Genomic DNA, 24,716 nt, shown 5'->3' on the forward strand with positions numbered 1-24,716 from the left:
TTCTTTTGTTGTTTTGTCATGTCACTTTTAGAAATGGTTTGTTTACTCATGGATGAAAATTTCCCACCACCAAGGCCCAGGATTCTTTTTATTTTTGCCATGGTTACTTCTGTTTCTTAAGGTGGCATGTTTTGTTCTTAGAATATGAGTATTTTTAGGGAGGCATGTATATGAATGAGTCAATCTTAAAGAATTTCTACTATGTTTCATGACTTAATAGAAGGAAACTTTTCTATTCTAGGGACAGTTTTTCATCTGGGGCAGTTTTGCCTCTTAGTGGGTATTTGGCAACTGATTTGATGGAGATTTTTTTTTTTTCAGTTCATTGTTTTTCTTTTTATTGCATTTATTGAAGTATGTACCCCCAAACAACATAGCTTACTGGGATGTAAACTGAAATATAGATAATTTTCTCTTCAACTCCATTTACATCAAATTCTGTCTCTGTTATAACACTGAAATTGCTTGGGCAAAGGGATGGAGACATTTTTGATTGTCAAGGATGGGAGGGAGGTAGGTATCTAGTGAGTAAAGGGAAGAGATACTTCTAAACATCCTACAGTGCAGAGAACAACCCCAAATGCTTTGTGTTTTATTTAAAGAAGACTTTAAAACCATGTTGATTGCTTTTTATTTGTGACAGTGATACTTTGGTGTCTTCTGGATCAGTGCCCCTTGATAGAAGAAAGGTTTCTCACCTCTGCTCTAAAGTTAGATTCTGCTTTAATTTCTTTACATTATAATACATTAGGGAACTACCCTGAAGTGAGAAGAGTATTAACCCCACAAACGAAGAATCATCTGATCCCGAATGTCAGTAGTGCCATAGCTGAAAAACCTTATTCTAGGTGTATGCTTCTTAACTAATTAATAAAATTACTTTTCATTTCAGAGTTTTGAAGCACCATGTTCTTCAGTGTCACTTGAAAGTATTCAAGATACAGATCAAGAGGTTACTGATATATTTGTTTACTGTCAATATTTTTAATGACATTAAGACAGGGGATTTCTATTTTAATAAAAAATAATGACGATAAAAACTTTTATAGTATGAAAATAACACTGATGTCTGTACTTAATTCAGTATATAAGTATTTATGAAGTCCTGAAAAATTCTTTGGAAAAGTATTTCCATTTATTCAATCACCTTTTGGCCTTTTTTTTCTAATAAGCTAATTTGTTTTGAATAAAAAGTGTGGAGCCTACGCTCACAATATTAATTTTAATTTAATGTTATGTTTTTGCATGCTTATGCCTCAGCTTGCCAAAAGACAGTATAATATTAATATTTTTGCCTCATTTTTCTAATTAGCAATAAGATGAAAGTGTTCAGTGAAAATGAAAACACATACATATTTATTTTTTGCCTGTTGCTTCATTTCTCAGCTAGAATCTTCTGGTCAAACCTAATAGAAGTATTGCAAGTAATTCTATGTTCCCTGCTTCTAAATTAAAATTAGATTCACAGAACACTTTGGGTTTTTCTATTTAAAGGAAACTTTAAAACCATGTTGATTGCTTTTTATTTGTGACAGTCAGTTATATTTTTATGTCTTCTGGGTCTGTGCCCCTTGATAGAAAAAAGATTTTTCACCTCTGCTCTAAAATTAGGCTATATTTTAATTTCTTTACATTATAATACATCAGGGAACTACTTCCCTGAAATGAAGAGTATAAAGATCTGGATTTCAGTTTCTGATAGTTAATTAACAATCTTAGAAATTAGGAAGAGTGCTGATCATCCAGACAAAAACATACTTGGCTCTTAAAGTACTTTGAAGTGAGAATGGAAATGAGAATTAACTTATTTCAGAGAATTAACTTATTATCTCTTATGTATTAGACCCTATGTGAGGTTTTTCATGTTATTTCACTTAATCCTTACAAAAAGTATTAAAAGGATACAAATATTTACCATTCCTATTGTGCAGATAAACTGAGACCCATGGTGGTTAAATAATTCGCCTAAGGCTGTAGTAAGAAAAAGAGAAGAGCCATTTTATTTTTTTTTAAAGAGCTTAAAAAATTTTTTTTTGACTATGGTTGATTTGCAATGTTATGTTAGTTTCAGGTGTATAGCAAAGTTGATTTAGTTATAGATATACATATATCTTCTATTTCAAATTCTTTTCCTGTAAACCTTGTAAATGTTTATAAATCTGTGGGGTTTTTTTACCATGTGGCTTCCATATTTTTGTAAAATTTTTGCTTTCCACAGACTATCTCATATTAAGTGAATTAAGAATTAATTGCTTTCTTATTAATCTGAAGAGAAAATAATTCAAAATATTGTTTTGCGGGTCTTTTGCAATTTAGATGCAGATAGTAGAAGAGCTTCATGCTGCTCGTGTGGGAAAAAGCATGGATTTACCTGTGGTTCCACCTTCAGGAGAGTTAATGAGTATGGAAATTGACGTGGTAGAAGATGATATACATTCCTCTGCTGGTATACCCTTTATGTGTATGACTGTGTTTGCGATCTCCTGTGTTTTCTCAATGTTCAATTTTTATAATATTTAGGTGAAAGTGTTAAAATGTGCTCATTTGAAATAATAAAATATGCTATATTTCTTTCAGCTATAGGAATCAGGTCTAAGGTTTGTGTTATCATTTGCTTTATGTATCTCACATTATTAGGCAGTTAGAAATATTTTCTTTCTTTTTTTTTTGCCTAAGGACAGTAATCAGAATTATGAGTAGTCTGTTATTCTTGCTCTTAATCATAAATTTTAACAGTTTCAAGTTTGTAAAACACTGATCAGAAACAATGCAGTTTTCTCAAAGGTATTCATGAATTTCTTACTTATATAGTAAAACTGTGATTATTCTTACTCCTGGGAGAAGAAAATGATAGATAACCCTCCAGAGTATGCTAGTATACAGTTTTGAATTGCATTTATAAAAATAGTAATGCTGCTACATTATGTTCATGTTGCACTTTCCAATTTATTGTTTATCTGTGAATCAGTTCACCTGTTCCTAATATGACCCTAAGAAGTAATAATACTAGTATTATTAGTTTTCTTTCTTTTATACATATTTATCTTTTCAGCGTTATTTCACAATATATTAAGATTAGCTTATCATTCCTAACTGGATAACTACCAGTGATAGAGTACAGGGTTCAACAACATAATTACTGCTGTCATAAGTTAGTTTATGATTTAAAAATCTACCCAAAAGTAATATGCAATATTCTACTGGTGGATAATTAAACATTGATTACTGTTCTTTCTCTTAAGAATTGGAGTAAATGTGTTTTTGTTGTTTAAAGGATTGCCTTAAGAATGCTATCAGAGTTCTATGATAACAAAGTTTTATTTATTATACAAGTGTGTTACAAATGTCAATTCTCACTTTGCTTTTTTCCCCTAGCAAATGCTGCTTCAGACAAAAAGCTTCTAATTGTTATTGACACAAATATTCTGATGAATCATCTCAAATTTGTTAGACTTTTAAAGACAAGAGAAATCCCAGGTATTTATAAAACATACTGACTGATTCTGATTTTCTTATTTAACATTGCTGTGAATTTTTTACTCCCCATAAACTTACTTTTGTTTGGATATGTTGTTAAGCACAAGCATGCACAGCATAATCAGCTTAAGTAAAAAGGGGAATAAAAAAGAGCCTTTCCTGGTTAATCTAGCTTCTAAACTTATTCTTCTTTGATCTCCTGTAGTATTTATTTTTGTAATGTTCTTTTGACACTTGTATCTGTTTTAAGTTCCTATTTTTATGTATTATCTCTTCATTTAGATTGTGAATTTCTTTAAAACTTTTAATTCTCCTACAGCAGGTCAATTTAGTAGCTTAATACATATTTGTTGACTTATAAGAAATCTTTTTATTTTTTAGGCTTTGACAGTCTTGTGTTAATAATTCCCTGGGTGGTTGTACAAGAGCTGGATCGTATGAAGGCAGGAAAATTACTGAAACATGCCCAGCACAAAGCTATACCTGCAGTTCATTTCATCAATGACAGTCTCAGAAATCAAGATAGAAAGCTATGGGGTCAGTCAATACAACTTGCATCTCAAAAACTTTGTAAGTGTTGTCCTCTCAGGGTGTTCCCTGATTAAGATTTGTTTGGATGCTGACTCATTATTGCAGGGAAATGGTGCAAAACTTAAAACAATACTATAAGTATTGCATTATGAAATGGCAGGACATGGTGATGTTTTGGACTGTTCTATTAGGCTTGTTTTGGAGGTCTTTGATATTTTCTCTTTCTCCTAGACCTTATTGGGAAGGTCTGTGATTTCACAGATAGTGACTATGTAGTTCTGTATGCATAGTTGTCGGTATTACAATACTTGAATCTTTTTTTAAAATACCTTGCTGAGTGATGAGGCCCGTAAGTGATCTGTGTTTCTAATCATCTGCGTGCTCAGTTGCTTCAGTTGTGTCTGACTCTGTGCGACCCTGTGAAACTGTAGCCTGCCGTGGGATTCTCCAGGCAAGAATACTGGAGTGAGTTGCCATGCCCTCCTCCAGGGATCTTCCCCACCCAGGGATTGAACCTGTGTCTCCTGCCTTGCAGGTGGATTCGTTTAATTGCTGAGCTACCAGGGAAGCCCCTAATCACCACTACATGCAGTTAATATAATACAGAGAAAGGTCTTGTTTTCCTCTGGTTTGTCAGAACCTATAATAAGGAAGTTTTTTTATAATCAATTCAGTTCAGTCACCCAGTCGTGTCCGACTCTTTGCGACCCCATGAATTGCAGCATGCCAGGCCTCCCTGTCCATCACCAACTCCTGGAGTTCACTCAAACTCACGTTCATTGAGTCGGTGATGCCATCCAGCCACTCATCCTCTGTCGTCCCCTTTTCCTCCTGCCCCCAATCCCTCCCAGCATCAGGGTTTTTTCCAGTGAGTCAACTCTTCGCATGAGGTGGCCAAAGGACTGGAGTTTCAGCTTTAGCATCATTCCTTCCAAAGACCACCCAGGACTGATCTCCTTTAGAATGGACAGGTTGGATCTCCTTGCAGTCCATGGGACTCTCAAGAGTCTTCTCCAACACCACAGTTCAAAAGCATCAATTCTTCGGCGCTCAGTTTTCTTCACAGTCCAACTCTCACATCCATACATGACCACAGGAAAAACCATAGCCTTGCCTAGACAGACCTTTGTTGGCAAAGTAATGTCTCTGCTTTTGAATATGCTATCTAGGTTGGTCATAACTTTCCTTCCAAGGAGTAAGCGTCTTTTAATTTCATGGCTGCAGTCACCATCTGCAGAGATTTTGGAGCCCCAAAAATAAAGTCTGACACTGTTTCCACTGTTTCCCCATCTATTTCCCATGAAGTGATGGGACCGGATGCCATGATCTTCGTTTTCTGAATGTTGAGCTTTAAGCCAACGTTTTCACTCTCCTCTTTCACCTTCATCAAGAGGCTTTTTAGTTCCTCTTCACTTTCTGCCATAAGGGTGGTGTCATCTGCAAATCTGAGGTTATTGATATTTCTCCCGGCAATCTTGATTCCAGCTTGTGTGTCTTCCAGTCCAGCGTTTCTCATGATGTACTCTGCATAGAAGTTAAATAAGCAGGGTGATTTTTTATAATAGAGATCTATAGCTTTTCTCTTGATTTGTTTCCATATTAGTTTGTTGGGTTTTTTTTTTTTTTTAGACATTTAAAAATTAGTCTTAGAACCAAAGTGTGTTCTTCATGTTTTGTGTAACTATTTGGTAAAAAAAAATCTTTGTAAAGCAATATAGTTGCCTCTGAAGAGTTTATATTTACATTTAGAGGATATATTTCATTCTTTAAAAACTTTATTCCCAACTCAGAATTATTTGTATATGTAGATGTGTTTTATTTTAAATATCATGAATTTATGTTGTTTGCAAGATGAGTCTAATTATCATATTAATCCTGAGAAGGCTTTTGGCACAGCTGTTTAGTCCTACATCTTTGAAGAAAAAGGGCCTCTACAATTAATTCCCTTATTTATTCCCTTTACAAATAATTATTAGCTCTTAGTATATTCCAGTACAATGCTTATGCATTTTGAGTAGGAACGTCATGTGAAGTTTAAGAGCTTTTAAAGGAAACCACTAAAAAAAAATCATTTATTAGAGTTAAAATACTAAAATATTTTAACACATTATACTAAATTGAATGTTTTACTTTTTTTTTTTACTTTCTATTATGAAAAACTTCAAATATAGAAGTAGGTAGAATAATACTATGAATCCCTGTGTGCTTTTCACTCATTTTCAATGATTCTCAACATTTTGGCGACAATTTCTTTCATTCCTTTTCTCTCATTTCCTTTTCACCTTTTCTCCCAACTCCTGAAACTCCTGTTGTACTTTGGTATATAGTGCTAACAGATGGGACTTTTTTTTTTCCTTTTAATTTTATTTTATTTTTAAACTTTACATAATTGTATTAGTTTTGCCAAATATCAAAATGAATCTGCCACAGGTATACATGTGTTTCCCATCCTGAACCCTCCTCCCTCCTCCCTCCCCATACCATCCCTCTGGGTCGCAGATAGGACTTTTTAAAAAAACAACCACACTATAACAAAACCTCTGTCTAAACCATCATTTCAGTAAACCTCCAATCCTTAAGAAGAGGTGAGAATTTTTTTTACTCGTAATTTTTTTCCTTGTTAGTTGATAAAAATTACATTTTAGTGTATAATTGTATAGATGATGATAGTAATAGACAACACTGGTATGGCCGTTATTCTCCAGACCCTTTTCTAAGTGCTTTACAGCTAATATCTCATTCAAAACTTAGGGTACTTGTGGACCATATTCTTATTAGACCTATTCTGCTGATGAGGAAATTGAGACATAGAGATGTTAAGAACTTGTCCTAGATGGAATATCTATTCCTTCAATAGATTGAGTTTGAGACTTATTTTAGAAGAACTAATAGATATTTTGGCCACATTTATTATTTATAGATACTTGATATGTGTCTTTTGACTTTTTAATTTTTATGTGCTTCTTTTGATGCTTTTACTTCTTCAGTCTATGCTTTTAGGATTATTAAGGAGGATAAATCATAGTAGTGGTCTCAAACTTCTGTGCTGCTTCAGTTTCTGGGCCTTCCTGGAAAGCCATACTTCCCTTTAATGCTTCAATTTGATACTATCTGGTCTTAATTTTGCTAAATTGTGCTTTTAGTTACAAGGTTGTAGATTAGTCTTTATAGATTATTTGTGTAATTGTCTTTGTCAGATAAATCCTTTATATATCATTGTTATCTGTCAAAGTGATTGTTTGAAACATTGTTTATATAAAATCTAATGCACTTAATATATTTATTCTGTTGATAATGATTTTATGATCTCCTTTAGAAATATCCTTAGTCATTTTTATCATAGTAAAATTATATTTTACATTCTAATGATGAATTGAAACTTATAAAAAATTTAATTCAGGATTTTTGAATAAAATTAAAATACTTGTTTGGAGAAAAGCAAGAACAAAACAGTCTTTAATTATGCTTTGCATCTGTCGAGTACATTTGCCACTAACTCTAATAATTGCGTATATAGATGTATTATTTTGTTTTATGTAATCATTGAGTATTATAACTGTATTTTTTTTAGACAGGAATTTTCCATCAAAAAAAGAAAAATGCCACAAATTGAATGAAAATAGTCTGTTATTAATAAATAGACTTAGTTGAACATAATTTTAGTGTTGTCCTTACTCTTTTCAAAATTGTACTTATTTAATATAGTATGCATTACGATGAGAATAGGATTTGAAATCTGATTGACCTGAGTTTTTTGAGCTGACCTGGAGAAAGTTAAACGTGAGGAAACTGAGTAAATAAAATGGGGGGAAATGACCCCCGGCTGAAAATATGGTCTGAAGATTGGTTGAGCTAATTGTATTAAAGTGCTTAATGGTTTAATGTTTGGAATAAGTGGTAAGTCTTGTGAGTCCTCTTACATGAGAAAGTTATACAGATGATTTAGAAAAACTAAATTTCCCTAATGGACAAAGATTATTAATAGGTAATTCACAAAAGAAGAAATACATCTAGTCAGCCTTTTTTGTTCAAGGTAAATATTTTCCTGTTTACTGTTTTAAATATTGTTAACTGCTTATGTGTAAAAATTTTTAGTTTATATTTTTTGCATTTTCCCTTTTTATTTTTATTGTTCCTAAATTTAGAATGATACTTCTTCCCAGCACTTGATAGGAACACAGCACTCAGTGCATAGGGAATATGAATTAGTAACTTTTCAGAGAGCAATTTATCAGTGTTTATACAAAGCCTATGGAGATGATTTGTCTTTCTTGCAATTATTCTAAAGAAATAATCAGAGGTCAGTGATTTATATAATTAGTGTTCATCATAGCATGATTTATACAGCGAAAAATTTGAAACAGTCTTGACAGTTGGAGATGTTACATATAATCCTGTAGCCAAATGAGAGAATACTAATTTTGAAAAATGTTATCATGTGATATTAAACAGAATAATATTTAAAAGAATATAAACTACAATCCTAAATTTCTTAGATTAATTCAGGCAAAGAAAGACAAATATCATGTGTCACTTACATATGTAAGCTAAAAAGTAATACCAAAAACCATCCAGAAATTTGTCTCACAGTTCTGAAGACTGGAAGTCTGGAATCAGGGTGTTAGCAGGATTATTTCCTTCTGACATCTATCAGAGAAACATCTGTTCCAGACTGCCTTCTTGGCTTGTAAATGGCCATTTTCTCCTTATTGCTCTTCATATCCTCTTCTCTCTACTCATGTCTGGTTCCAGATTTCCCCTGTTTAGTTAGAATATCAGTCCTATTGGGTTAGTTCAGTTCAGTCGCTCAGTGTGTCCAACTCTTTGTGACCCCATGAACCACAGCACGCCAGGCCTCCCTGTCCATCACCAACTCCCGGAGACCACCCAGACCCATGTCCGTTGAGTCAGTGATGCCATCCAACCATCTCATCCTTTGTTGTCCCCTTCTCCTCCTGCCCTCAATCTTTCCCAGCATCAGGGTCCTTTCAAATGAATCAGCTCTTCTCATCAGGTGGCCAAAGTATTGGAGTTTCAGCTTCAACAGCAGTCCTTCCAATGAACACCCGGGACTGATCTCCTTTAGGATGGACTTGTTGGATCTCCTTGCAGTCCAAAGGACTCTCAAGAGTCTTCTCCAACACCACAGTTCAAAAGCATCAATTCTTCGGCACTCAGCTTTCTTTATAGTCCAACTCTCACATCCATACATGACCACTGGAAAAACCATAGCCTTGACTAGATGGACCTTTGTTAGCAAAGTAATGTTTCTGCTTTTTAATATGCTGTCTAGGTTGGTCATAATGTTCCTTCCAAGGAGTAAGTGTCTTTTAATTTCAAGGCTGCAGTCACCATCTGTGCTGATTTTGGAGCCCAGAAAAATAAAGTCAGCCACTGTTACCACATCTATTTGCCATGAAGTGATGGGACCGGATGCCATGATCTTCGTTTTCTGACTGTTGAGCTTTAAGCCAACGTTTTCACTCTCCTCTTTCACTTTCATCAAGAGGCTCTCTAGTTCTTCTTCACTTTCTGCCATAAGGGTGGTATCATCTGCATATCTGAGGTTATTGATATTTCTCCCGGCAATCTTGATTCCAGCTTGTGCTTCCTCCAGCCCAGCGTTTCTCATGATGTACTCTGCATCAGTTCAGTTCAGTTCAGTCGCTCAGTCGTGTCCGACTCTGCGACCCCATGAATCGCAGCACACCAGGCCTCCCTGTCCATCACCAACTTCCGGAGTTCACTCAAACTTACGTCTGTCGAGTTGGTGATGCCATCCAGCCATCTCATCCTCTGTCGTCCCCTTCTCCTCCTGCCCCCAATCCCTACTCTGCATATATAAGTTAAATAAGCAGGGTGACAGTATGCAGCCTTGATGTTCTCCTTTTCCTATTTGGAACCAGTCTGTTGTTCCATGTCCAGTTCTAACTGTTGCTTCCTGACCTGCATACAGATTTCTCAAGAGGCAGGTCAAGTGGTCTGGTATTCCCGTCTCTTTCAGAATTTTCCACAGTTTATTGTTATCCATGCAGTCAAAGGCTTTGGCATAATCAGTAAAGCAGAAATAGATGTTTTTCTGGAACTCTCTTGCTTTTTCAGTGCTCCAGCGGATGTTGGCAATTTGATCTCTGGTTCCTCTGCCTTTTCTAAAAACAGCTTGAACATCTGGAAGTTCACGGTTCATGTATTGCTGAAGCCTGGCTTGGAGAATTTTAAGCATCACTTTACTAGCATGTGAGATGAGTGCAATTGTGGGGTAGTTTGAGCATTCTTTGGCATTGCCTTTCTTTGGGATTGGAATGAAAACTGACATTTTCCAGTCCTGTGGCCACTGCTGAGTTTTCCAAATTTGCTGGTATATTGAGTGCAGCACTTTCACAGCATCATCTTTCAGGATTTGAAATAGCTCAACTGGAATTCCATCACCTCCACTAGCTTTGTTCGTAGTGATGCTTTCTAAGGCCCACTTGGATGTCTGGCTCTAGGTGAGTGATCACACCATCGTAATTATCTGGGTTGTGAAGATCTTTTTTGTACAGTTCTTCTGTGTATTCTTGCCACGTCTTCTTAATATCTTCTGCTTCTGTTAGGTCTCTACCATTTCTGTCCTTTTTTGAGCCCATCTTTGCATGAAATGTTCCCTTGGTATCTCTAATTTTCTTGAAGAGATCTTTAGTCTTTCCCATTCTCTTGTTTTCCTCTGTTTCTTTGCATTGATCGCTGACACTAATGAACTCATTTTAACTTGCAAAACACCAAAAATAGGATTTAAAAGAGTATAGATTACAATCCCAAGTTCCTTAGATTGTGCATATATACTTAGAGATATATTGAGCTGATGAAATTATGAGATATTTTAGTTTTCTTTATATTTTCGGAATTTTTCAGATTTTCTATAATTATTTATTTTTATTTTTAGGTAAAAATAAGGTTATCTGATACCTGCTACACCAGACATTTGTTCCATCATTTTTATATTTTCTTTTATTACATTTTTGTTGAATCATTATTTGCAGGATATTTGTATTAGACACTGTTCTAACTGTTGAGGCTGCAGCAGTGAATGAGACATACAAAGCCTGCTGTTGAGAAACTTTAATTCTATTACTATGCTAAATATCATATTAACTGTAATTTATACAGTTAAGCAATTTGCCCATTATTGCATGTCCAGTAAGTGGGAAAGCAAGAATTCAAACCCAGGTTATCTGGTTCCAGTGTCTTTGTTCATTTTTGAACAGTTCCTGAGCAAGTACTCAAAAATATTTTTTGGTAAAAATATTTATGAATATTCTTATAATTTTAGGTATACCTTCTGGGCCTGTGTATTCTAGAAAAAAGTGACAGAACAAGTAATCATGAACTTTGATACCTTTAGAGCAGTGTACTTACTGTATGCTCTAAACCTCCTTTGATTGGTCAAATTGAGTTGCTAAAGTTAACCACTGATTTTGAGCTGCCCATTTTGCATTATTGTGATATTTACTTTGTGAGCTAAAAGCAGGAAAATTGGCTGTTGTAATATATGTCTGTCTGGCTTACTGGTTGTCTGATTAAAGAACTGAATCGTATGTCTCTCAGGTTCATGCTATGAGATCAGTTGAGTTTTGTCTAGACTTCGCCAAGAGATCATGAGGCCCCAAAGAGTTTGTCTTTTGACAAGCATAGGGACCTGGTGCAGCTTAGACCTTAGAAAAATGTTTATTGCATGTGTGAATGAGTTTTCTAATTTGAAAGTTTAGAGGAATCAGTGATATAGGCTAAAAGTTGAGGGGAGAAAAAGGTTATAATCTGGGAAAAAAGTTAAGGCTCACTGGGCAGCATGTCTTGACTTTTAGTGTGTAAGAGACTTGCCAAGGGCTTAAATCAGTCTTTGGATCCAGGCTTCAAAGATTCTTATCCATAAATGGGTCTGGGGTGTGGTGCTTCTTTCTATATTATTAATAAGTACCCCAGGGATTTCTGAGGCAGGTAGTGTAAGGACTTATAAAAATGATATCTTTAGTCCTCTTTCTACATTCTTTTCTACATTACATTCTTTTCATACACACACACAACTTATTACATGCTCTAAGACTTGGAGAATACCAGAGGACACTGTATCAGCTACATACTAACATTTGTTAGAAATTAGTTTTTGTATTCTCTTCCTAGTGCCCATGTTGTCTTCTTCTGTACATCTCTCTCTAAATGTTATTGCTTAGAGGTTAAGAAAAAGCAGACACATGAAAGTGGTTCTGTTGCTGGTAGAACAATTGCTGATTATTTTACTGACCTCTTTTAAGTTAATATGAAACAAAATATAATCATATAATTTGCTTAAAATCTCTTAAGTGACTGAACTGAGACTAGAATTCATAGCTTTTGGTTTCTAGTATGGCATTTTAACCTACTGATCACATTTCTTTCCTTCGGGTTTATTAATAGGCATATTCTCTTCTGTTTTAGTAAACTGTCAATTTAATAAACTATCAGTTAATTAAACCCATAAATATATGAATTCTAGATCCAGAATTTTCAGGTCATTGTTTTTGTTGTGTTTTATCTTCCTCCTCTTATTTAAAAAGTTTTCTTTGTTTTAGATGATTCAATTTGTAAATATGGCCTAAATTGTTTATACAGTTCCCAGATTTTGAGTGTGCTTATTGATTGTTGCTTTTGCTGAATTCGCAGATGGATTGAGTGATGAGAACAATGATGATCGTGTATTAAAATGCTGTCTTCAGTACCAAGAACTATTCCCTTGTTCTCTTGTTATTTTGTGCACGTGAGTTTCATATTCATTTTACTTTTTTTTAAAATAGCAATTTCTATTAAAGAATTTTTAAAAATCATACTGTAATGACCATACCAAGGATCAAAAACATATATAATATTCTAAATCTCCCAGTAAATATATTCAGTTATATCTCACATTCTTATAATGTGCAAACTATAGAGGAATGAGATTTGAATCTCATGAAGTTTCATTTCAACTTAAGTTATATGATATTCAGAAAACTTTTGAAAAAGCAAGGGAGAGTCAATTTAATATCCCAGTAAAATAGTTCGAAATGAAAATCTACATTTTGGTTATGAGGCAGGAGGGTTAATTAATTTATTTGTTGGGAAAGGCTAATGTATGTTGCAGTTATATCCTGAGTGCCTGTAACAGAGTTAGAGTTGAAATTCTGGGTCTACCACTTACCAGCTTTGTGACCTTGGAAAGCTGCTTAATGTTTCTTTATGTGTTTCCTTATGTGTGAAGCATAGGGAGAATAATAATACCTGCATTTATGAGGATATTGTGAGTATTTAATCAGAAAAAGTATGCATATATGACTTGGAAGAGTGCCTCATACATAAAATTATCTCAGTAAGAGTTTTTCCTCCTTCTCCTGTCCTCATTCCATTCCATTCCTCCATTCCCAACTAATATATTAATAAGTTAGTTCTAAGGTAAATGTAGCAAATTTTATTTGCCAAACTGTATTTATCATGTATGAGAAAAGGCTCTATAGGAACTGGTAAGAGCAATTTTAATTTGTAGTTTTAGTCTGAATTGTATTCACTTCAGAATGGGGTTTTTAGAGTTTCATGATCATGCCAAAATTCTCTGAAATGAAGTGATTATGGAAATGAATAGCTCTTAGATTTTTCTTGTAAGAGGCTTGCCAATTATCATTTTAGCTGTGTTCAAAGATAAAGTTTTTTTTTTTTATTTTAAAAGAAACAGATTTCTATCTCTACCTTCATGTGTCCTATTAATCTAGGACATAATATATCATCCTGGAGTTTGTTGAAGGCTGAAATAGATTTAGTAATATGTTAATGGTTTTGAATTTGAGATAAGCTAAAATTGAGAGAGAATTGTTATTTTTTTGTTCCACTTAGAATGAAAATTAAATTGGTGAGATTTAATCAATTCTCCATTATTTCTGCAGTCACTGTTCTGGAATGAACAGATGTTAACAGTTTTTAATGAAATGAAAGTTTGTGGTCAAACTTTTACCTCTGGCATTGTCATGTTCCAGACAAGCCTTTTTTGTTTTTTCCGTTAAGTGTGATAATCATACTTACTGTGTAAGTCAGACATACTTAATGTGAGGATATATTTTTACTACTTTAAGGGATGATGCGATGATTAACATTAATATTAATAATGGCAGTGATAAGAGAAACCATCTATAAATACTACAAACTGTATCTCATTCTAAGTGCTTTACTCACATTTTTAATCTTAAGTATGTGCCAGCAACGTCCAGTTAGTATTTCCAGTCCACATCTCTCTTCTAAACTCTAGACTAATATATTCATCTACTTATTTGATATCTGTTTGGATGTCTCATAGACATCTGAAACCTGCCCTCTCCAAAAATGAACTCCTAATCTTTCCTTCTAAACTGTTCTCCATTTGAATAAAAAAAGGCCGTCTTCTACCCATTTTGCTAAAGCCAGAAACCTTGGAGACATTTTTTATTTCTGCCTTTCCTTTATTATCTTTAGTCAGGCAAATAGCAGGTCTTGTGTGGTCTTCTTTTCTTTACTGACTCTGCCACCATCCTATGTCAAGTGATGTTATTTTTCCTCTTCCTTTTCTTCTCTAAGATCCATTATGCTCTCTACTTCCATATTCTCCTTCATTTATTTTTCAAAAAAATAATAATGGTATTTTTAACTTTTAAAAAGTTTTGTTATGAAGAATTTCAACAACATTCAAAGTGAAGAAGAGTTAATAAACTCCTAAGTACCCAGCTACAATAATTATCAAGTTTCTACAATTCTGCTGCTAAGTCACGTCAGTCGTGTCCGACTCTGTGCAACCCCATAGATGGCAGCCCACCAGGCTCCGCCATCCCTGGGATCCTCCAGGCAAGAACACTGGAGTGGGTTGCCATTTCCTTCTCCAATGCATGAAAGTGAAAAGTGAAAGTGAAGTCGCTCAGTCATGTCCAACTCAGTGACCCCATGGACTGAAGCCTACCAGGCTCCTCCATCCATGGGATTTTCCAGGCAAGAGTACTGGAGTGGGGTACCATTGCCTTCTCCAGTTCTATTACCTTATTATTTCCATCTACTCCCTGTCTTACGATATGATACAGTTCTTTTTATATTGAGGGAAGCTGTATAATGTTAAAAGGCCCAAATCTTAACTACACAGTGTGACAATGGATACTCTGGTTGTAGCCCCACATCCCTCTTGATACATAGAACACTTCCATTATCCCAGAAAATGTGCTTATGCCCGTTTTGTGCCCTTTTTCTAGTTTCTTAAGGTGGAAGCTAAGATAATTTATTTGAGACTTCTGTAAATTTCCCTTTAAGCACTGCCTTAGCTGCTTTTCACAAATTTTGATACATTTTTTAAAATTCAATTTAATATGCTTTATAATTTGAATTCCTGGTGGTCCGGTCTAGTGGTTAAGACTCAGTGCTTTCCCTGTTGGGGCTGGGGTTTGATCCCTTGTAGGGGAGCTAATCCTGCAAGCCATGGTGCAGCCAAAAAATAAATTAAAGAAAATAATGTTTTATAATTTCCCTCATGATTTCCTTTTGACCCACAGGTTTTTTTAGATATTTGGTGCAGTTAACTCCAAATATTTGCAAATTTTCCAGTATCTTCTTGTTATTGATTATACTTCAATTGTTATATGACTTGAGAACATAATTTACATGATTTCTGTTCCTTTAAATTTGTTAAACGTGGTTTTATGCCCATGAATAAAATCTTGGTGAATGTTTTATGTGCTCTTAAGAAGAATTTATTCTGCTCTTGTGGGTCGAGTATTCTATAAATTTCATATAGGCCAAGTTTGTTGATAGTGTTGTTTAGGTCTTCTGTAACCTTAGTATTAATAATCTGTCTACTTATTTTATGATTACTGAGAGAAGAGTCTTAAATTTCCCAACTGTAATTTACTGGTTTGTTTGCTTCTCCTTTCCATTCTGTTTGTTTTACTTCATGAATTATGAAGCTCTGTTGTCAGAGGCATACACATTTAGGATAGTCTTCTTGGAGAATTGACACCTTTCTCACTATCTAATCACTGTCTTTGTTCCTGATAATATTCCTGATTCTGAAGTTTCCTTTGTTTAATATTAATATTACTATTCCAGTGTTGTTTGCTTTGTATTTATAATATATATATTTTTCATCCATTTACTTTTAACCTATCTATATATTAAAGTATTTTGTAGATAGCATATAATTGATACTTTCCTTTTTTCCATTCTGACAATTTCTGTCTGATGAATGTCTACTATTCGCATTTAATTGGTTGGATCAGAATCTACCATTTTGCTAATTATTTTTTATTTGTTCAGGTATTCTTTTCTTCCTTTTCCTCCCCCCACCCCCCTTGGATTAACTATGGTGCCATTTTATCTCCATTATTGACTTTGTACCTTTTTGAAAAAAACTTTATAATGGTTGCCTTAGTGTTTATAATATACATCTTTACTTGATCAAAGTCTGTCTTTAAATAACACTATGTTGCTTCATGTGTAGTATAAGTATTTTAATGTGCTTTGAATTTCTCCCCCATCCATTTTGCTATCATTATTACATATTTTACTTTTACAGAAACAATAGCACAGTACTTTGTAATGTTTTTGCTTCACTCATTTGTCATTTAAAGGAATTAAAAATAAGAAAGTGAATGTTTTTACCTTGCATTCCATTTTTAGCATTCTTTATTTCTTTTTCTGAATCCAAGTTTCTGTCTGGTGCCAGATTTCTGGTCATATTCCTTTTGCCTAAACAACTTTGACATGTGTAAGTATGTTGGCAGTGAATTTTCTGGTTTTGTTTGTCTGATAGTGTGTTTATTTCTCATTTATTTCTGAAGTATATTTTTACTGGATATGCAATTCTTGATTGATTTGTTTTTTCTGTTTCTTTGAGTATTTTAAAGGTATCACTGCATTTTCTTCTAACTTGTTTGATTTCTGATGAGAGGTCTGCTGTAAATATTTTCTTCCTCTGTGTGTAATGTTCTTTTGGTCTTTTTTTTCCCCCTCTCATTGCTTTCAAGATTTTTTTTTTTTTTTTTTTTTTTTTTTTAGTAGTTTGTTTTTAGCATTCTTTAGCAGATATACCCACTCCAGTGTTCTTGCCTGGAGAATCCCAGGGATGGGGGAGCGTGGTGGGCTACCATCTATGGGGTTGCACAGAGTTGGACACGACTGAAGCGACTTAGCAGCAGCAGCAGATGTACCACGTGTTTGTGTGTATGTTTGTGATCCAAGCATGCATGCTCAGTTGCTCAGACATGTCCAACCCCTCGTGACACTGTGGATTGTAGCCTGCCTGGTTCCTCTGTCCATGGGATTTTCCAGGCAAGAATACTGGAGTGAGTTGCCATTTCCTCCTCCAGGGTATCTTCCCAACCCAGGGGTTGAACCTGTGTCTCCTGCATTGACATGTGGATTCTTTACCACTGAGCCACCTGGGAAACCTGTATGCTTGTGGTAGAGGAGAGGAAATTATCCTGCTTGATGTTCTCTGAGCTTCTTGGATCTGTGGTTTGGTGTTCATTTTTTAGTTTTGGAAAATTCTCAGCCATTATCTCTTTAAATATTTAATATTCCTTCTGCCCCATTCCCTCTTTTTCCTTCTGGTATTACAGAATTATTAATACATTGTAGTAGTCAGCCTCCAAGATGATTCCAGTGATTCCTTGCCTCTTGGTATCTTTTTGTTTTTGTTTCTTGGCTGCACTGTACCACTTGCAGGATCTTAGTTACCCAGTCAGGAATCAAACCCAGGCCCTCTGCAATGGAAGTGCAGAGTCCTCACCACTGGACCACCGGGGATTCCTGTTCCTCTTAGTATTAATTCCCTTGTGTAGTCCTCTCCTACGTTGTACCAGGGTTGATCGTCTGTGTGACAGATAGCATGCATCAGAAGTGATGGTATGTCACTTCTAAGATTAGTTTATGAAAGATTGGCACTTCCTTTTTGGGCAAACTCTTGTTTCTTTCTCTTAGATCAGTTGTTCTGGGGAAGCAAACTCCATGCTGTGAATAGCTCTGTGGAGATGCCCATGTGGTAAGAAACTGAAGCTGCAAGCCAAAAGCCAGTGAAGGGCTAAGCCCTACCAATAGCTACATGAATGAGCACCAATTAAATCATGAGGTGACACCGGGGAAAATCTCAACTTTGTGAGATACCCTGAGCCAGAATCTTTCAGTCAAGCTGCTCACAGATTCCTCACTTTTAGAAACTGTGTGAGATAATAAATGTTTTTTTCACACTACTAAGTTTTGGGGATAAAGAGTTACACACCCAATAGACAACTAATACATGCCTATATATTTGACTATTTGATATTGTCCAACAGCTCTTATATATATATATATTTTTTAACATTTTCTTCTCTTTTGTTTCAGTTTGGATAATTTATTTTGACCTGTCTTAATGTTTGGTCTTTCCTCACCTGTGTTGAGTCTACTGAGGAGCTTGTTGAAGGCATTTTTAATTTCTGTCTGGTTTTACATGCTGTTCACCTTTTCTGTTGGGCTTCCCAGGTGGCACTAATGGTAAAGAACCCGCATGCCAAAGCAAGAGCTGCAAGAGATGTGGGTTCGATCCCTGGGTGGGGAAGATCCCTTGAAGAAGGGCTTGGCAACCTGCTCCTGTATTCTTGCCTGGAGAGTCCCATGGACAGAGGAGCCTGGTGGGCTACAGTGCGTAAGGTGACAAAGAGTCGGACACGACTGAAGAGACTTAGCACGCATGCATTCACCTTTTCCATTAGAGCCTTTAACACAATCTAAATTCTTTAAAATTTCCTGTCAGATAGCTTCAATGTCTGTGTCATATTTGAATCTGGTTCTATTGATTGCCATGTCTCTTGGAAGTATATTGCTTTTTTTCTGGGTTGAATTTATATGCAGATTTTAAGACTCAACTCTGTGATTTCCTCCCTTCTTCAGTTTCCCCTTAACTGTCCATATGTTTTGGCCTGCGGTACCTAACATTGCCTTCTGACATTTTAAGCCGCAAAGGCTCTGACTTTCTGCCCGAAAGCATTGATGAGTTGGGGAATACCCTCAGGCAAAAAGATAGAAAAGTGTGCTCTTAACCTTTGCAGTGTCTGTGTCTTGAGTGTACATTCCCCTCCACCTTCTACCTTCATTTTATTGCTCTTTAGTGCCTTCAAATAGATTTTGCCTTTTTTGTTGTTTTTGGTCTAGATTTTCTAATTCTGTCTATGGGAAGTTAGTCTGACCAAGCTATTTTGTCATTAACAGAAGCTGGAAGCCTGCTAGTCTCAAGAACAACAGTTTGGTAAACACAGATCTGCTGTCAGTTCTGCACTGAAGCCCTTAAATCTCTTTCCATTTATTAATGTTCTTGACTTTCTCTGTAGGCATGTAAACTGGTCTTATCCACTATTTCTAATCATCCTGGCTTCTTACAGCATATAGCAAATTCACATTTGTCTTCAGTCATCAGTTCAGTTGCTCAGTCGTGTCCGACTCTTTGCGACCCCATGAACCGCAGCACACCAGGCCTCCCTGTCCATCACCAACTCCCGGAGTCCACCCAAACCCATGTCCATTGAGTCGGTGATGCTGTCCAACCATCTCATCCTCTGTCGTCCCCTTCTCCTCCTGCCCTCAATCTTTCCCAGCATCAGGGTCTTTTCCAGTGAGTCAGCTCTTCGCATCAGGTGGCCAAAGTATTGGAGTTTCAGCTTCAACATCAGTCCTTCCAGTGAACACCCAGGACTGATCTCCTTTAGGATGAACTGGTTGGATCTCCTTGCAGTCCAAGGGACCCAACACCAGAGTTCAAAAACATCAATTCTTCGGTGCTCAGCTTTCTTCACATCCATACATGACCACTGGAAAAACCATAGCCTTGACTAGACGGACCTTTGTTGGCAAAGTAATCTCTCTGCTTTTCAATATACTATCTAGGTTGGTCATAACTGTCCTAAGGAGTAAGTGTCTTTTAATTTCATGGCTGCAATCACCATCTGCAGTGATTTTGGAGCCCCCAAAAATAAAGTCTGACACTGTTTCCACTGTTTCCCCATCTATTTACTTAATAGACAGGTTACTTAACCTTTTTATACTTCAGTTTCTTATGTGTGAAATGGGGATAAAAATTAGTACCGCTCCTACCTAAGAAGTTTGTTGTGAGAATTAAATGGATTGATATATATAAAGTGCTTAGCATAGTCCCTGATACCAGGAAAACATTCAATATGTAGCAATAATAATTATTCTCAAAAGCTAAGATGATATGCCTCTAGTGTATGATAATTTATCTTCTACATTAAAAAAATTATCCTTTGTTAATATATGTACTGAGAATCACCAACCTCTGATTAGATTCCATGTGATTTTAGTTGCCATATGATTTGTCTTATAAAAAATAAAATATTTTTTCCTCCTAATCCAACCTAGGGATGATAGAAATTTAAGAAACAAAGGCCTAATAAGTGGTGTGAAGTCACTCAGTAAAGAAGAATTGAGTGCAGAGTTATTAAACTTATCTCTGAACACAGATGTATGTCATCAGCCTTGTATATCTAAACAACAATTGAAAGCAGGTAGTATTCTTACTACAAATAATTAGAAGTAAATCTTATTTTGTGTACTAAGAATATTGACAACAGTCGGAATTAATAGTAGATATTTATTTTGTACATTTAAAGAAACATTGTTTGGAATATTTGCTGGCACATAAATGGTAGAAATGAATGAATATTATAATGGTGATCCAAGAAAAAGCATACATTATTGCCTTCTATATATACTGTTACAAATTAATTTGTAGTTTTGTCTGTACACTCATATACATTTTTATATATTTGTAATCACCATGTGAATCCTATTTTTTTCCTTCACAGAGGATACCTTTTAAATTAATAGTAGCTATAAGAAATATCCATTTGAGGTTGAGAAAATAGTTTATTCTTAAAATTACTTTCATATTCATAACTTTCTATTAACATAGTAAAACAGTAATAGAGAGACTTGAAGGACTCTAGTGGTAATGTTTTTAAATTTAAACTAATATACACATTATTTAAAAACATATCTCACCATTTCCTTCTGAGGGAAAAATAATTATTGAAGTTTTTAATAGCATATGCATATGCTTCATATATTCATTTGAATATATGCTACTTGTTTGGTGCTTATTTGACCTTTTTGGTAATAAAATTTCCTTTGTCATAATATTCTAAATGGCCTTTAGAGGCAGTTACAGAATATTCTACTTTATAGTTTTTCAAGGGAAATATGCTTTTGATTTGCTCATTGTATTACTGACATTTAAAATTTTTACTTCATATTCATAGAGGTAATCCCCTTAATATTTTGAATTTTGCCATAAAAAATTGCTGTTGTTTGCAGGTGTCAAAATAGTAATTATAATGAAATAATATAAATGAAAATAATCAAAACTAGTATTAGAAGGTGAAGGTGTATAGATAGTTAAGTCAGAGATTCTAGTCTTTTCAAGACAATTTATTGATGTGAGTTATGTTTATGATTTTTGAAAGTAAACACATTTTGATCCATAGGTCTTGGTTTTCTATTATAAATATTAAGAGATGCAAAGAATTGTTTTAGTTTTTAATTTTTTTAAATAATGAAAGGTTAAAATATACACATTTCTCAATTTTTTTTTCCTTTCACATTTCTATTTTAGTAAAAACATTTCATTGCCTTTTGTCAAAAAGATAAAGCATTTACTAATGTAATACGTTATTGCATCTAAAAACAGCTATACTAAATATTTCTAAATACTCTTTATTTATTTGTTTTGGCCATGCCACGTGGCTTGCAAGAGTTCCCCGAACAGCGATTGAACCAGGGCCAGGGCAAGTGAAAGCCTGGATCCTAACCAGTAGCCCACCAGCGAACTCCCCTAAATCTTGTTTTAAAAATATTCATTAGTTCTCTAGATTCAAATACTAATTATATCCATTAAATATTTATTATTTATGAACAAATACTAATTATATATGTAAAATATTTACTATTAATGTCCTAAATAAAGCTTGCAACTATTTGTTTTGAAGAAACAACACCTTTGGAGGAGAGCTATGAGGAACAATCTACAAACTCTGGACTACCCCTTCTACTTGAAAACATTGTATCTGATCTCGAAAGATCTCTTGGAACAGCTCTATCTTCCATATTAGAAACAGAAATGAAAATTGCTTTTGGAAACCTTTGGATGGAGGTGATTATTTGAATGCTTAGTTAAAGGTTTCTTTTTTATTGCTAAAGATTTGTTGCCTTATTTTAAGAGATACTATTTGTGTAAAATATATGTTTTATTGTAATAATTGATATCACATTAATATTTTTCTTGAAGTTTTTGGAATAACTTTAAAAACTAACTGATGGACATTTCCTAAAGATTAGGACTATTTTTTATCATTCATTTTTTCAGTGAACAAATATTTATTGGGTGTCTACCATCTGTTAGACACATTTCCTCCATGGAGCTTAAATTGAAAGAAAATGTCTCATTTTTAATTTATTTGAGTCAAAATGTCTATATTGTGGCTTATGTGATATAAGTTTGAGAATCAGAGTGTAAATTTGGTATTAGTAAAATATTTTGAATTTTCTTTAGATTCACACCTCTTCTGTAATAAGTAAACATCACATTTGGAAATAGTGGCCTTCTTAGTTTAATGTTTGTTTGCTATTCACATTTATCATTAGGAGAAAGTTTATTCCCTATCAATTGTATCTATCCCAGATATTCAGTGAGATTCTAATGTTTGTCAGTGTGGCTTGATTATACTATAAAGTGTTAAACCAAGATGTTGAAGAATGATCAGATTCTAGGAAGGTTGACGTAAATTAGATTTCATAATAGAGTCTGATAAAGTGATTGCATATGAATGATTGAAGAAAGGATGTAATGACATCTTGTAGTACTTAATGATGAGTTTTCTTTATAAACATGTCTTTATAGGAGTGTAGCGAGTGTCAATTATAGTTGAAAATTCTTTTCTGTATAGATGTTTTTCTCTAGTTTTAGGAAATTAGATTGATTTTGTTGTAGAAATGACCATGTTGAAAGGTAGATGACAACTTTTGCTGACTAGAACTAGTTTTTCTGATTAAAACTGTGCTTTCTTTTGGCACACATAGTTTCTGAAACTATAAATATTACTACTAATGTGAATTTTATAAAAGCAGTTTTCAGTGAAATAGGCATTTTAAGACTGTGACTGGCTTTTAATAAAACATCTTTTAGTTTAAGAAGAATTCAATTATGTTTTGCCTAGAAATCTATGTAGGAATTCCTAAATAGGTACTTTAAAATAATAGAATAATAAGTACATCATTAATGCTGTTTTTCTCTAGATGCTGTACGTGAAACCTCCATGGACTCTAATACATTTATTACAGTGCTTTAGAAAACATTGGTTGGCTGTATTTGGATTAGTTATGGAAAAGAACTTGCTCTTAACCATTGAGAGTCTATATGAAAATGTCCGTAAAGGTATGAGTCTTTCATTTTGTCTTTGGTAGTGTTGTATTAAAGTCAGAATAATAGATATATCCCATGGAATGTGAAGATGAATTAATAAAAAATTTTTCAATTAGTTCTTAACCATTTACACTTTTAATTTCTTAAGGAAATTTATGGCAGCTAGATGAATGGATGGAGTTCATAGAGATTGTGACTGTTCATAGCATCATTTTTGATGTTCAAATAGTTAATCAAGATTTCTACTTAAAATACATGGTTAAGGAATAGGAATCCTTTGGCTTTGGTGCATAATGAACTTTAGAACCACAAGAGACTAGAATCAACCACTTAGTTGGTAGTTCTTAAACTGTATCACAAAGAACCTTCTTGAAGTGCTTCTGGAGTTGCCAGAGATTAGGGGTGGAAAGATTGATGGGGAGCCTGATAATAGTGTGCCTTTGGCCTTCAACCCCAACTTTAGCCATTCAGCTTTCTTTTATTTATGTAGAGAGATTCCGTGTGTGATTAAAAAAGAAAGAGTTTTTCTGCCAGGAAGCAAAAGATGTGAAAAGCACTGATATAATGGTGGGCTACAGTTTCAGTTCAGTTCAGTCACTCAGTCGTGTCTGACTCTGCGACCCCATGGACTGCAGCACGCCAGGCCTCCCTGTCCATCACCAACTCCCGGAGTCTACCCAAACTCGTGTCCATTGAGTCAGTGATGCCATCCAACCATCTCATCCTCTGTCATCCCCTTCTCCACCTGCCCTTAATCTTTCCCAGCATCAGGGTCTTTTCAAATGAGTTAGCTCTTCACATCAGGTGGCCAAAGTATTGGAGTTTCAGCTTCAGCAGCAGTCCTTCCAATAAACATCCAGGACTGATCTCCTTTAGGGTGGACTGGTTGGATCTCCTTGCAGTCCAAGGGACTCTCAAGAGTCTTCTCCAGCACCACAGTTCAAAAGCATCAATTCTTCAGTGCTCAGCTTTCTTTAGATATAAGTCCAACTCTCACATCCATACATGACTACTGGAAAAACCATAGCCTTGACTAGACAGACCTTTGTTGGCAAAGTAATGTCTCTGCTTTTGAATATGCTATTTAGGTTGGTCATAACTTTCCTTCCAAGGAGTAAACATCTTCTAATTTCATGGCTGCAGTCACCATCTGCAGTGATTTTGGAGCCTAAAAAAATAAAGTCAGCCACTGTTTCCACTGTTTCCCCATCTATTTGTCATGAAGTGATGGGACCAGGTGCCATGATCT

At 34.8% G+C, this 24,716-nt stretch overlaps 1 protein-coding gene across 15 annotated transcripts in view; it reads left to right on the forward strand.

Moving 5' to 3' along the window:
• Positions 1–24,716, forward strand: part of SWT1 (SWT1 RNA endoribonuclease homolog) — a 112,858-nt gene that overhangs the window by 23,025 nt on the left and 65,117 nt on the right. For 11 of the 15 annotated variants that reach the window (XR_009730060.1, XR_009730058.1, XR_009730056.1 and 8 more), the window contains 8 exons: positions 893–952; positions 2,317–2,461; positions 3,376–3,477; positions 3,859–4,047; positions 12,685–12,778; positions 20,410–20,555; positions 22,035–22,198; positions 23,341–23,479. Coding sequence is in view for 10 of the 15 variants with exons in the window: in XM_061383479.1 (XP_061239463.1) it covers positions 893–952; positions 2,317–2,461; positions 3,376–3,477; positions 3,859–4,047; positions 12,685–12,778; positions 20,410–20,555; positions 22,035–22,198; positions 23,341–23,479 (1,039 nt within the window). In the remaining 5 variants the exon portion in view is untranslated. The remainder of the gene's footprint in view (positions 1–892; positions 953–2,316; positions 2,462–3,375; positions 3,478–3,858; positions 4,048–12,684; positions 12,779–20,409; positions 20,556–22,034; positions 22,199–23,340; positions 23,480–24,716) is intronic. The other 4 variants (XM_061383471.1, XM_061383476.1, XM_061383473.1 and 1 more) reach the window with 3 other exon arrangements.

The sequence above is a fragment of the Bos javanicus genome, chromosome 16, assembly GCF_032452875.1.
Source record: "Bos javanicus breed banteng chromosome 16, ARS-OSU_banteng_1.0, whole genome shotgun sequence".
NCBI lineage: Eukaryota > Metazoa > Chordata > Mammalia > Artiodactyla > Bovidae > Bos > Bos javanicus.